The 14,625-nt window shown below is 35.3% G+C and overlaps 1 protein-coding gene, 1 long non-coding RNA gene and 1 other non-coding gene across 3 annotated transcripts; all 3 read left to right on the plus strand.

Moving 5' to 3' along the window:
• The first annotated feature begins 6,776 nt into the window (after positions 1-6,776).
• LOC115991577 lies at positions 6,777-9,439 on the plus strand. Its single transcript, XR_004092229.1, has 4 exons — positions 6,777-7,023; positions 7,356-7,392; positions 9,136-9,269; positions 9,368-9,439. It is a non-coding gene; the product is annotated as an uncharacterized LOC115991577 (long non-coding RNA).
• Positions 9,440-11,457: 2,018 nt separating this feature from the next.
• On the plus strand, positions 11,458-14,417 carry LOC115991575 (eukaryotic initiation factor 4A-15-like). The gene is made up of 3 exons (XM_031115383.1): positions 11,458-11,641; positions 13,889-13,958; positions 14,110-14,417. Exons 2-3 carry the CDS (start codon positions 13,891-13,893, stop codon positions 14,336-14,338), a joined length of 297 nt encoding a protein of 98 aa, XP_030971243.1. The 5' UTR covers positions 11,458-11,641; positions 13,889-13,890; the 3' UTR covers positions 14,339-14,417.
• On the plus strand, positions 13,506-13,604 carry LOC115993424. Its single transcript, XR_004092964.1, has one exon. It is a non-coding gene; the product is annotated as a small nucleolar RNA snoR98 (small nucleolar RNA).
• Positions 14,418-14,625: the final 208 nt, after the last annotated feature.

The raw sequence follows: 14,625 nt of genomic DNA on the forward strand, positions 1-14,625 counted from the left end.
ATGTAATAGACAAAGGCAGTCGCTCTTGAATTCAATAAAAATTTCTTATCCCTTGATGTCTTTATGCAGACAGGTCCAGTCAATTGTGAGTCAAACTAACAATAGTCCACCTTGACGAGTGTACGTCACTGACGACAACACCAACGAATAAGATAAAAAAAGGGTTAAGTGATAAGATTCCGCCAAGACGGATGTAAATCACTGACGAAGCCCTAAGTGACGAGATTCCTTAATAGGATGTAAGTCACCATAAAAAAAGGGCTAAGTGATAAGATTCCGCCAAGACGGATGTAAATCACAGACGAAGCCCTAAGTGACGAGATTCCTTAATAGGATGTAAGTCACCATAAAAAAGGCTAAGTGATAAGATTCCGCCAAGACGGATGTACATCACAGACGAGGGACACGCGAATAGCAAAGTCCCACTGAATGAACCAAGGACACTGGCGAACCAGCAAGGAAAAGAACAAAAAGAAAAAGAAGAAGGATAGACATCTACAACAAAAGATAAAGGATGACGAGCAAATCACAAGAAATTTGCACTAAGTACCAGCTAAGTACAAGGTACGCTAAGAAGTTTATGCTAAATCACGTACATATGCACAAACATAGATAAACAGTGTAACAATAGAAGCAGATAAACATTAAATCATAGAAAAGCCCAAAAACATAGGGCAATTATCCTTGTTCTCATAACAGGACCAAAAAGTATTGTTCTGAAAATGGAAATAAAAACAAAAAATTTTTTTACATCACCAAAAAAAAAAGGGCCTAAAACATAATAGGCAAATATAAGTGATAAATTTCCTAAGGATCAGGCTCGGGCGTTTGGGGCGTCAGTAACAGTGTCGGCAGCAGCCGGAGTGTTCTCAGCGATAGGAGCATCGTCAGCAGCAGGGGCATCACTGTCAGGAGCAGAAGATTGGGCAGCCTCGTCAGCAGCCATCACTTGATCCACCACTTCTAGATCTAGACTTGGCAGATCAACCCCTGTAGGGTACTTGACGAGGTACCGGCGGAGGAGTTCGAATCCCTTGAAATACCAACTGAAAAGTACAGTGGAATACTCCTCCGTCTGCTGAAAGGCCTCGACGGACCTGGCAGCAACTGTCTTCAATTTCTCCTTGGTTGCCTGAAGCTGGTCATCCTTCTCCAGATTCAGCTAACGCTCAACCCTTAAGTCAGGGTTAAGAGCCTTGACCTTCTCCTTCAAGGTAGCAGACTCGTCCATCGACTGTATAAGGTCCTTCTTCAGAGCTGAGTTCTCCTTCTCCAGAGCCTCCATCCTAGAGGTCAAGGAGGCCACCCTAGCCTCCTGAGTAAGACACTTAGAAGCCAGATGGAGGCTCTCCCCCAACACCTGACGAAGCAAGATAAGAACGTCAGTAAAAAAAAAAAAAAAAAAAAAAAAAAAAAAAAAAAAAAAAAAAAGGAGACCAAGGAAAAAGTTATAAACAGCCTTACCTGCATTATCTTGTGGACGTGCTGACTCGCGACGACATTCACAGGAATCCCAGAAAAGACCTTCAGGTCCTTAGCTTTCACAATGTTGTGTGCCCGCTCTACAGCCACACCCTCGTCATCAAATATGGATGAGCCTGTTTTCTCCTTCTCTTTGTCCTTGGCTGACAGCCTCTGCCTCTTTGATGATGGAGTTGGGATTTTCTCGACAGAGGTGGCAGGCTAAGCTACTCGGGCACCCTCTACCCCCGGGACAATCGGAGTAGCATCCACGGCGGATGGACCCTTCCCCGTCACGCGAACTACTTTCTTGCCGATACTAGCCAAGGGTTCGTCCTTCTTGGCTCTCATTTTGGCATACATGTCCTTGTTGAATTTGGTAGTCATCTCTAAAAAAAAAAAAAAAAAAAAAAAAAAAAAAAAAAAAAAAAAAAAAATAGAAGAGTTAAGAAATCCAAGAATACGCGATTAAAGGCTGGACGAAGCAAAACACTTACTCTTCTTCTCCTCGATGCTGATGCTGCGCAAAACGTAGGGAGACGGATCCGGGCCCAAACAATAGAAAGCAAGTGTCCGTGGGTCCAGGAGGTCGTCCCAACTCTCAATCGATTGGGAGTATTTGATTGCCTTTTGAAGACGTTCCTGGTATTTGCTCTTCAACTTGGGACGCCTTTTTACTGCACAAAGAAATGAATAAGTGGTTAATGACGACCAAACATGTAAGACAAAAAATAAACAGACGAGAAGGAACATAGACGCACCTAAATTTGGGGTTCCCCACCGACGAAGTAACCTTGGGATATCACCCCAAGCCTCGCTGGAAGGGGTCTCAAAGTCATCCCCTGACATGAAAACGAAACGGGACTTCCAGTACCTGAATGATGAGGCTAGACCCTTAACGATTCTAGTCCTCCTCGTCTAAGGGACTAGTTCGTAATACCCGAACTCCTTTGATTCTTTCAAACGATAGATATGGACGAACTCACTCACTTTGATCAAATCCTCGTTGGCGGCCAGCCAAATCTCCATACAATTAATGACTATCCTCCAGGAGTTCGGCATGAGCTGCCCGGGGGCAATGCCAAAGTAATCCAATAGCTCCATCACCAAGGGATGGACGGGAAACCTAAGCCCGGAGGTAAAAGCAGCCTCGTAGAAGCACACTTCACCTGGGAAGAAATGGCAAGCCCGATCCTCAGGACCAGGCCGACGAACCCGGACCCGTGCAGGGAACTGGAACCTATCTCTAAACCTGGCCACTGTATCAACGTCCAGCCCACACTCTTCATTGAGAGCATAAAAAGCCCTAACTTGACGAGGGGTAGAGACGGCTGTATCACCCTCGATCGGACCACCGCTAGACGACAACCCGGTGTCTAACTCACTAGATCTCACTTCCGACATTCTCCTCGTCTCTCTTTCAAACCAAGCCAATGACCGGCCTAAAATTGGAGACAGCTCCCCCAGAACCACACTCAACCCACTACCTTCGAAAAGAAAATCCCCTATCAAAGGAAAAAAGTCCCCAGAGACACCCAAGGCCGCCCCTAAGCGAGCAAAAAAGAAAGAAACTGAGGGGCAAGCTACCCAAACCTCAGAAGAACTAACCATGAAAAAGGAACCCAATCCTAAAACGCCCAAACCCAAAAACAGCAAAAGTAAAAGACAAAAGAAAAATCAGGAATTTATAAGGAGCTCGTGAAGAAAATAAATCGAGGAATCGAAGAAACAACGTACCTTGGAAAAAGGAACAGTCGAGGGCGAAAAAAATGTGTCACCGGAGAAATTTGTCGCCGGAGCAAAGTCAAAGTCACCGGAAGGAGATCGGAGTGATAGCAGAAACAAAACAAAAGGGAAAAATCAGAATGAAGGAAAGGAAAAGTTTTTTAAAACCCAAAAACCCAAGGAAACTGAAAAGCAGCGGGAAACCCAAGGGGCATGCCATTAATACCCCCAATTAGCAGATGCCACGTGGCCACGTTCCATACCACGCCGCCATCCCTCATTAAATTCGAAGCGGAACCCCAAGCGTCACAGACAACTCAATGAACGAAACTTTTTCACCTTCTGTGGTCCTCACGACACGTCACTGACGACCACAGAACCTGGGGGGCAATTGATGGGATCGACGAGAACACGTTGTAGTGATGAGGCCACAGTAATGACGAGGATATCCCCTGATGACGAACAAACCGTCAACGACGAGGAAATGAAAGTCATTCAATGGTGCTAGTAAATAACCTGGGCAGTTACGAAACCAGTAAAGCAGACCGTTGGGGACTAATAAAAGCCCCATAATTGGGCTTGAGGCGTTATGAAAGAAGAGCATTTACACTCCAACGGCTAGCAGTCTAGCTCACAGGTATAAAACTCTCACATTTCGCAGCATAAGGTACGATACTACAATTCTGAAAAGACACTTCTGACTGCTAGTTCTATAAACATCTTGATTGCTCTAACTTTGGCATCGAAGACATTGTGGCAGGCACCACACCGGTGACCATCCTTCTTGAAGAGAATCAGACGCTAACGGGAATTCCATCTGCCTCCTAAGACTGACGAGTTTGCACCTCATCACCAATTATGGAGCAAAGCAGATGAGGAAGGCTATTTTTCAATCAATGATATACGTCTTAACACAACTGCAGGTATTGTTTTATCAAATTTTATTGTTTCTCTTTCTCCTAATCTCCTATTAAGTTATGCATTAAACTATGAACTTTGATAGTTTTAGTGATGTGTAATGCAGCATTGAAATTGATTCAGAGATTTAATTGATTTTTAAAAATCACGTTTACTGTTTTATTCAAGTCCAATTTCTTTGTCATATTTGCTCCCTTTAGGAACAAAGAATGGTTTTGGGAACTATTAATAGCATATTGATACTAATTAATTCATCTAAGAACACATACTTTGTACCTTACAGATGCTAATTGAATTAATAAATATGGTTTTATGTCTATGGAAGCTTTAGAATGGCTTTTCTGATTAGTTTACTACTATGTTAATGGAACAAAATGAAGGCATTCTTGTGCTTCATTTTGAAACCCTATATGTTTTCCATGTTTTCTTTATTTCAGAATTTCTTTCTTTTTTGGTTTTCAAGAAACATAGGTCTCTTCTCATGAAAGCCTGCAACAGGAAGTCTTCCTTGCACAGATTCTAATATGTACTTCTCTTTTCTTTTTAAATTTTCTTTTTGGAATTTGTTTGCTCAATTAATCCAATTTATAACTCTCTTAACACATTATTATTCTCAACTTTATTCCCATCATCTACAAGATTTTTGGTTTGAATTTGTTGTTGATTCAAACCCTATATGTAAATCAAAAGAAAATGCAAATTGTTTGATGAATTACATTAGTTTTTTGTTCTTTTTCCACAATTTGATTTTGTACAATGTCCCTTTTTCAGGTTTAATAAGTGGACATATATACTCAATGCTTACTCAAATTTGCATATGCATTGTATAAAAAAGGTATAATATACTCTCTTCTGCACTGTCTCTTCAAGACCATGGGTTCTCCCAATGGCTACTCTATTTTATGAAATTAAGATAAAAAAAAAACAGAAAAATAAATTACATAATTATGACAATAATTAAAGAAAAGAAGCTATTGAAGATCAATATTAAACTCAAGTTCTCACTTGAAGTGAAGCTACAACCTACATTTAGAGATCAAAATGCTTTATTGTGCACAAAGGCCCTAGGAATTGGATTTGTTAGGACTAAGGAGGGGTTATTTAAAATATGATGATATGACCTTGGCTAATTAGCATTAGCAAGAGAACTATTTTCTTCATATTCAAGTTGTAGCTTATCATGTAAAATTATACATGATGGTCCCTTCTTAGGCTCACACCATGAAATTTCTATCCAAAAAACTGTATGTTTTAGTTTTACCTAAGAATGATATGATATTCTTTTTCATTTCCATCAAATTTGATAATAGTTTTCCCTCTCATCATATCTTGAATCTATAGGAGAATATATCTCTTTCCAATTTACAATAGATTATAATATGCAGGGTTTAGAGAATGTATAACAACTTCTTTATTGCAGCTTATGAATTTAAGGAGAAAGATGGCTTTTCATTTTGATTGGTGATGAACTGGACTAATTATACTATTCACCAATGGCATGGAATCTTTGAGGTTAGTTTTTACTTTGGAATATTTATTATGTTTATTCTCTTTTTAACAAGAAGGAATATCACATTGATGTTTCCCCTTTTTTGATCGAGAGAGTTTAGCTTAAGGTTGGCTAACTTTTATTCTTTTGATAGTTAAGGTGAAAAGGGTTGCATTGGTGAGCTTCTTTTGTATTTCTCTTGCCTTTCAAAGGGCACGAGACTGAGGATGTATACTTTTATAATGCCTGGTCTACTTGAGATGGAGTTTCTACTAATGAACAATTAGATGCTTGCAGTGCACATAAGATTGATACAGGGCTGATGAATAACATTATATGTAATAACATTATAACCTTAGTTCACCAAGTTCAAGGTCTTCAATGTTTTTCTTTTAATATGCTTTTTTTAGTTGTTTAAATGGATGTAGTTTATATAAAGATATGTTAAGTATTCTTGTGTTTGCATGTTGTGCTCCCTTTCTACTGTTTACTAATTGCACCATATATGACTTTTCAAATGATACTCCTAGAGGTGATTTTTTAAGCAACATTGATGAAGACAAGAACAAGGAATAAACAACTAGGATTACCAGGATTTTGCAAACAGACTGAATAATAGAAGGGATTATGTTAAAAAAAAATGATAGACACCTTAAAGTTCATGAAAGAAAGGATGCAATTGATAATAGACATAGGATGCCTACCAATAGTTTGAGGTTGTTAACTAAAGGTACAAATAAGTTGTACAAAGTTGATGTTGTTTTTAACTATGTACTTGGGTAGAACAAAGCAATAAAATTTCTCATATTGGTATAGTGTTTAAAGAGATTTGAACTTCTATAAATACTCATGTACTATTTAACATTAAATAAATAACACTATTTTAGAACTTGGTTATTAATTTTCTCGTGCATCGCACAGGTTAGTGACTAGTTGATCCTATTAATGAGAATTAACCCCTTTAAGAATATAGACTAATCTATATATATATATATATATATATATATATATAAAACCGAAGCTTTTGGAGCTTCCACATTTTTCCACATCAGCATTATTTAAAAAAAATAAAATTATTAAAAAAAAAATCTGTTTTCCTGACCCTTTTCTTAAAACATATTTTTGTTTGTTAAAACTCTTTTCTGACCCAATAACTATTTCTCCCAAAACAAACCCCATAAAACCTATTTCTCAGTCTCTGTCTCTCCCTCAAACGCAAACGTATCTCTCTCTGTCGTTCCCCCCACTCCTCTTCTACCTGTGGCTCTGCTACCCCAGACAGATTCTATTCTACAAAAAAAACAGAACCGCCGCATCCAGAAAGAAAAACATAGAACCGCGAAACGCCGAGACAGAGATAGCAATTTGATTTTGAGGGTCCTTCACCATTCTCTTTGATTTTCGGGTTGTGGCCTACTTCCTCTCAAAAAGTAATTCTCCTCCGCCCATAAACACCGCTGCTGATGGGTTCCTACTCTTTCTCTGATAAAAAAATTCCTCCACCGATGGGTTCCCATTCTTTCTCTGATTTTTTTTTTTTTAAAAAAAAAAAAAAATCTAAAAGGTAAATTAGATTTGTTATACGTTTTCAAATTTTACAATTTCAGTTGGCTTTGGTTCTAGATTTAAATTCAGAAATTAGGGCTTAGAAAATAGGATTCTGATGTGACTGATTAAATGTTTTCTTTTATATATATATATATATATATATATTTTTTTTTAATTCATCTCTTTGGATTTAAATCATTCAATTTCTTTGCAGAGATGAAGTGGAATACTCTAATTTCATCACAGCAAAGGTACTAATTTCTTTTTCTAATATTCTCTTCAATTATGGTTTGTTGTCAATTTAGGAATTTTAGTTCATACCCCTTTTCCTCTCTAAATGGGCATAATACAAAGAACCCAACGACATCGCAAATCGTCTTCTGGAACAAATCGATCTTCCTTTTATTCAAAACATACAAAGTCTTCCATGTGTTATTCAAAATCCAATTTTGTTTGACAAATTCACCAGCTTTCTTGCTTTTTCTCTCTGTAATTCTCTCTTTCTCATGTTTTTGCTGGTATAATGGTTGAGAGAATGATGTAAGAATTGGTATCCTTTGTGAAAATAAGCCAACCCTAAGTGTTTGACAAAATGACCCAGAGAAATTAGAATCAATGAAAATTAAAGGTTTGGTAAAAATTTTATGTCTGTTTTGTTAAAATCCTCCCCATCACCCTAAGTGTTTGACAGAATGTCTCAATGAAATTGAAATCTTTTTTTTTCTTACCATGTTGTAACAATGAAATTCATTCTCATTTAAAGTTGCAGCAAAATATGTTTGTATGGCATTGTTACCGTATTGTTGGAATTAGAGATAAGTCAAACTTCATCTATTTGTTTTTTCCATACTCTATTCCTGTTTTATGGAGGATTTTTGGATTGAACTTTCAGCTTTAGCTCATGATTTTTGTAGCAATCATCAAATGTTTTTTTTATAGCCCAATTTAATAGGTGTCTCTTTTCTTATCTTTGGGTTGCTACTGACGGCTATAATAAATTTTTGGACTTGGATATGTGACTTTTTGTTAGAATAATACACTTATTGGTATTTGATGCAAGTTTCCTAAAGTTTAGGACTTTTGGATTGAACTTTCAGCTTTAGCTCATGATTTTTGTAGCAATCATCAAATGTTTTTTTTATAGCCCAATTTAATAGGTGTCTCTTTTCTTATCTTTGGGTTGCTACTGACGGCTATAATAAATTCTTGGACTTGGATATGTGACTTTTTGTTAGAATAATACAGTTATTGGTATTTGATGCAAGTTTCCTAAAATTTATGTTGGTTGAAACTTGGATTCTTATTGCTGTTAATTGTTCTGCTGATAGGTAGCACTTTGATTTTCTTGGAAGGATTGCAAAAATATGTCTTTAACTTAATGGAATTCCCCGTGGGATGTAATGATAGTGTTGGGCAGTTAGGGAAACACCACTTTTGAAATTTAAAAGGGGTATGAACTAAAATTTAAAGAATTTTTTCTTTTAAAAATTCTGTCATACTCTACATTGTTATACTTATCCCTTTTTCATCGCAGGTGAATTTTAGTTCTTTTAAACTTAATCATGTCACTTTAATTTTCAAGTTTTGTTTTCTCTCTTATCTGTTCTGTTATTCGTAAGGGGGAGTGAAATTGAGGAATTCTGTCGGTTTGATCTACTTTTGGTTTTTTGGGTTGTTATGGTTGAATGGTTGGCCTTTGGTTCAACGCCCTTAAAAAGGGGTTTTTAGCAAATTTTTAATTGTGTAGTTTCGGTATTTGATGTCCTCCACCATAAGAATTCTCAGTTTATGCTCTATTTGTATTAACATGAGACCCTTATTATTATTATTATTATTTTATTTTTTTGGGGATTTAATTAAAGTTTCTAGGTTATCTCAAGCTTTGGTTTCATGTTTAGTCTCTATTTATTTTGTATTTTAGTTTGACCAAATCTTCTTTAATAGTAGCATCTTGATTTTTGAGGGGTTTTATTTGATTCTTTGTTTGGTTGCAGACCCCAGCTTCTTTTCCAATTTCCTCCTTCAGTAACCCATGGATTATTTTCTGCTTTCTGTTATGCACAGCGAAAGACCAAAGCTATATAGTTTAGAAGCTGTCTGCAAATTCCAGCAATAGCAAAGTGAAAAGGTAGAGCTATTTAAGATAGAAATTATGAGAAAATCTTACTAATGATAGAAGATTTTCTGTTGTGATTATTTAATGCAAATTGTTGGTATGGGTTGCAGGGAAAAGAAAGCTATGAGTAATGGACACAGATATGAGTTATTAAAATACTAAACAATTGTATCTTTTTGGTGATTTGATATTGGTAATTCTTTTCTTCACAATCATACTATTGTTTTTTGTTTTTAATTTTTAATTTTTATAATAACAAACATTTATAACTAAGGCATTGAAATATTTTGTGCACACCATGTGTTTGAGAAAATGCCTTGCTTACTCTTGCATTAGTTTGTAGCCACTTTATGGTTCTGCTAAATAGCCAATGTACTTAATCAGTAGATTTGATTTCAATTGCCAGATTTTCAGTTGATATAGAAATAATGGAAGGATGGATTGTTGTTCTTTTCAATTTTTTTTTATAATGAAAGCCTTATGGTCAAAGCGCAATTTGTCAACGTTACTTTCAACTTTCAAGTATTCAAATTTAGATCGGTGCTTGGTAGAACTTTGTTTCTAAGGTATTTAATTCAATGCATTGAATAGTCTTTTTTCTTATTTTCTTTTTCCAAATAATACAGTAGCTTGGTATTCAAACTGATATTTTCAATGCTTCGTTCTTTGCTCTCTTTTTATTTTGAAAAAGTTTTTCCTGGGCTGAATGAGTTGTCCTCTATTAAGGTTACAACTGAGACATTATATAGCACTTACATCAATTCAAATGCCTACGTAAAGCTTTACATGAATCATTCTTCTTTTTTCCTTGCTTTAGCCTCTTTTTCTATTTGCTAAGATAGAGTAAATTTGTGGTTTGTTGATAGTACTTGCTGCATGCAAAATGAGAATTACTATAGTTCACAATCAAATGAGTTTTACCATAGTCAACAAATGAGTTTCTTTTGGAACATCTGACTCCTCCTGCCAACAGTTTGAAGCCATGTCATATCATGTACAACAATGAAGATGACAATGGGAGAGATATTTTCCAAAGATTATATTGAAATTTTATTGTTTAATAGATTGTGCTGATTTTTTTTTCGACCCAATTCTTTTTATGTAAATAATTATATTAGAGGGTACTTGTGTCTGTTTTGTATTCTATATTTGATTGAATTGTAGTTTAGATGAGTCTTTGGGTTTGGAACAGGATATGGAGTTCATACATAACCCATTTTGGTCCTTAATTGTATTGTGGAAAAATTTATTGTAGAGAGATGATTAGAGTCAAAATAATTATGCTACTACGACAATTCTTATAATTCTTTTCAATTAGAGTATGAAATTGAAATTTTGAAATTTTTTTGCCTGTTTGTTGTTGGTGCTTCTAACTATCGGAAAATTTCATTTATTGTTGTTTTCGTTATCAACCTGTTCTATTGCCAGGCTTACCAAAAAACACTTTTTAAAGTTTTTTTTTTTTTTTTTTCAATTTATTGGAAATATTGATTAATTCTTAAGATTTAATTCTTCATTTTATTTTAAACTTAACTTTGATTTCTATTTTTCATTAAGTAATTTAATGTTTCATCTTTATATAAAATAGTTTTCCCGTGCATCGCACGGATTAGCGACTAGTATAGTAATATGTAACAGACTTGTGATCTTCTTCTTTTTTTTTTTTTTTTTTTTTTTTTGAAAAGCAACTTGCGATCCATTTCAGGTGTAATTAAATCATCTTTCATCTATATGTTACTTCAAGGAATATTTTTGAAAAAAAAAAAAAAAGCATCACCCTAATAAACCCTAGTACATGTCATTGTGCGTTGTGTTAGATTTTCAATTTTAAGTGTTTTACTAAATGAATAACTTAAATTAAAAGACAATATTTTAAAAGAAAAATACCTTTATAACAAACCCTAATCCAAACAAGATTTAACCCAAAAAAATGTTTATACAATCTTTTTTCCCAACCACAAATTCTATTACCAAAACTTGTAACAAACCAAGTACTCATAACCCTTACAGTTTCTATTATTAAACTAACAAACAAAAAAAACCAACCTTTTCCACATAATTTTCTCAGCAAACAAACAGACTTCAAGTAATAAATCAAAACCCCCAGGTGTAAATCCGGAAACCAAAAAAGAAAAAAGAAAAGAAAAAACCTAACCTAACCTAACCTAACAACACAAACAGAAACACACACAAACACAAACACAAACACAAACAGAGAGAGAGACATAGGAATATATATAAAAGGCTCGCTGTTTTCTCCTTTCGCCTCCTCTTTAACTTTCCATTCAAACTCCACGGCGCAGATCCGAGGAGTTTGGAAAAACCCTAGCTCTCTCTTCAAACCTCTTTCAATAATCTTTTACTCTACTTTTCAACACTTTCAGGTCTCTCTCTCTCTCTCACTGTTTCTGTGTGTGTATATGTTTCTGTGTGATGTTATGTATGTATAGGGATGTGTATTTGGATATTTGGGTTGATGGGTCTGTTTTAAATACGCATGTTTCTTATTTGTTCTGGTTGAAACTTGAGAGTATGTGTCTCTGTGTGTATGTGTGTGTGTGTGTGTGTGTGTGTGTGTGTGTGTGAAGCTATATATAGCTATATGTATAGGACTGTGTATATGGATGTTGGGCTTGATGGGAAATGCTGAAATTGTAAAAAGTTGTGATTTTTTCTTCCTGTTTGTTCAGGTTGATAGTGTGTGTATATATATATATATATTTATATATCTCTGTGTGGGATTGAAGGTGTATAAAGATATATGTATAGGACTGTGTATTTGGTAATATGGGGTGTTGGGTCTGTTGTAAAAATGGCGAATTTATATGAAGTTGTTATTTTTTTGTTTGTTTGTACTGGTTGAAAGTATGTATGTATTTGTGTGTATGTGAAGCTTTATGTACAGGACTGTGTATGTGGATGAGTGGGTTGGAAAAGCGGTGAATTTGGTAGAAATTTTTGGTGTTTTTTGGTTGAAAGATTTGATATTGGATGTAAGTGTGTAGTGATTGCTTTTTGTATGTGCTATGTGTTTCTTTTGGGATCTGGGATTCGTCTGTTTGGCTTGTGATTATTGTTGTAGTTCTTTGTTAGCTGTTTGATTTTTGTGATTGTGTTTACTGGGTGCTGTGTTTGGTTTGTGTTTTGTTTGTGACAATGGTTGTAGTTCTGTATTAGATATTTGATTTTTGTGATAATGTTAAATGGGTGCTTGTACTTGGTGATTGAGAAGAGTAGTGGGATAGAGAATGTGATTGATGCGTGGGAAATTGATGGAATTTAGTGATTGAGGCTTGTGGGACTATTTAGTTTGATATGTTTTTTGAGGGATTTTTGGGAAGCTACACATTTGATGAAGTAGGAGTGAAAATGCCTAGTTTTGTGTTCGTGTGTTTTTTTCTCAGTAATCATCTAGAGGGTGAGGGAATTTTTTCTGGGGAACTGTTGGCTTTAGTGGTCTATGTGGGAAAAGGGAGCAGTTTTAGTGTCATCTCTTTCTGAGTGCTCAGAGATTCATTTACTGTATTGGAAAATAAGTATTGTTTTATGTATTCAAGTCATGTACAATAGGGTGAACTTATCGTGAGTGTTATGATTCTCAAGGGAAAATGTTTTTTTATCCATGCAGTAGTTTGTGTTATATTTTTTTATATGTTCCAAGGTTACTCTGGTGGCATATTTATTATTAAGTACTGAGTGGTAAGAATACTATTCAGTTTTTCCTAGTTTCTGCTAATTCTAAGAGAAACAATGGCAATGCATATTATGTTTAGTCAAACTTTGGGGGAGTGGGTGAAGTGATTTTTGTTGCTCAATGATTTATTTCTATCACGACAGATTTCCATCTACTCCTCAGAATATCTTCCACAGACATTAAGACAGAAATCTAATACTTGTATACCACTTTGTTTGGTTTGCAACTTTGGCTCTTCTGTTACATTGTTTAGCAACCTTTTTTCTTTTTGATAAAACTTTTCGACGTGAGGTTTGGTTTTCCATCTTTACTCGTACGCTACTTTGATCCATGCCGTAGTTTTTGTTATATTTTTTCTCCTATATTCCAAGGTTACTGCAGTGGCATATTTATGATTAAGTACTGAGTGGTAAGAGTACTATTCCGTTTTGTGCTGGATTCTGCTAATTCTAAGAGAAACAATGGCAATGCATATTGCATTTAGCAAAACTTTGGGGGAGTGGGTGAAGCGGTTTCTGTTGCTCAAGGATTTATTTCCATCGTGACAGATTTTCGTCTACTCCTTAGAATATCTTCCCCAGACATTAAGACAGAAATCTAATACTTGTATGCCACTTTGTTTGGTCTGCAAGTTTGGCTCTTCTGTTACATTGTTTAGCAACTTTTTATCACATTTTGACATGTCGTGTGGTTGTCCATCTTTACTTGTACACCACTTTGCTCCTTGAATTAGCCCGATTTTATTTATTTCCACTGAACGCATAATGGTTTGATAATGATTATCTACTTTTTCTTGTGTGTATGTATTTATATTTGACAAATCATGGGATCTCTGAATTGATTCTGGAGCTTAAATATGCTATTCTGTTTTAGTCCTATGTGCTCGCTCTCTCTCACTGAAGTTTCTTATTAACTAAATATTTGTTTCTGTGGACAGCTATGGCAGGTGCAGCTCCAGAAGGTTCACAATTTGATGCTCGTCAGTTTGATGCTAAAATGAATGAGTTGTAAGTTTATTTTCTATATTCTTTATCATGGTTGCTGTTCTTCCTATTTACATATACAGCTTTTTTTACTCTTAAATTTGTTGGATCATATCATGCATGCTTTGTGATTTGTGCAAATATTAATTATTTTTTGACAAATTGGTTGTTGCAGACTCTCAACTGATGGACAACAGTTCTTCACCTCATATGATGAGGTTTATGAAAGTTTTGATTCAATGGGATTGCATGAAAACCTTCTGAGAGGAATCTATGCTTACGGTAGGAATATAACAAATCGAACTGAGAAGAACAAATCGAAGGTGATAACAACTGGTGGGAGTTTCGGTGCTGCTGAAGGAAGAAGGAAACAAACAAAAGGAAAAAGTAAAAATAAAGAGTGAATGAATTTGCGGTGAGAGTTTGGAGAGAGAGAGAGAAGAAAATTTAAATAAAATAAAGATTGTTTGGTTTTGATGAGAAGTTGATGTGACAATTGGCAGTACGGAAGAGGGAATACAGGATGAAATGAAAAGAGGGAAAAGTTTTGTTTTGGATTTGGGCTTAAGCTTAACCTTTAAGCGTAGCTTTTGGTCAATTTAAATCAACTTAAAATTAAAATATAACCTAACAAAGATAATTATTTTATTATTATAATACAAAATTACAAATAAAGGTAAAATAAACTAAA

The sequence above is a fragment of the Quercus lobata genome, chromosome 5 (genome assembly GCF_001633185.2).
Source record: "Quercus lobata isolate SW786 chromosome 5, ValleyOak3.0 Primary Assembly, whole genome shotgun sequence".
Lineage (NCBI taxonomy): Eukaryota > Viridiplantae > Streptophyta > Magnoliopsida > Fagales > Fagaceae > Quercus > Quercus lobata.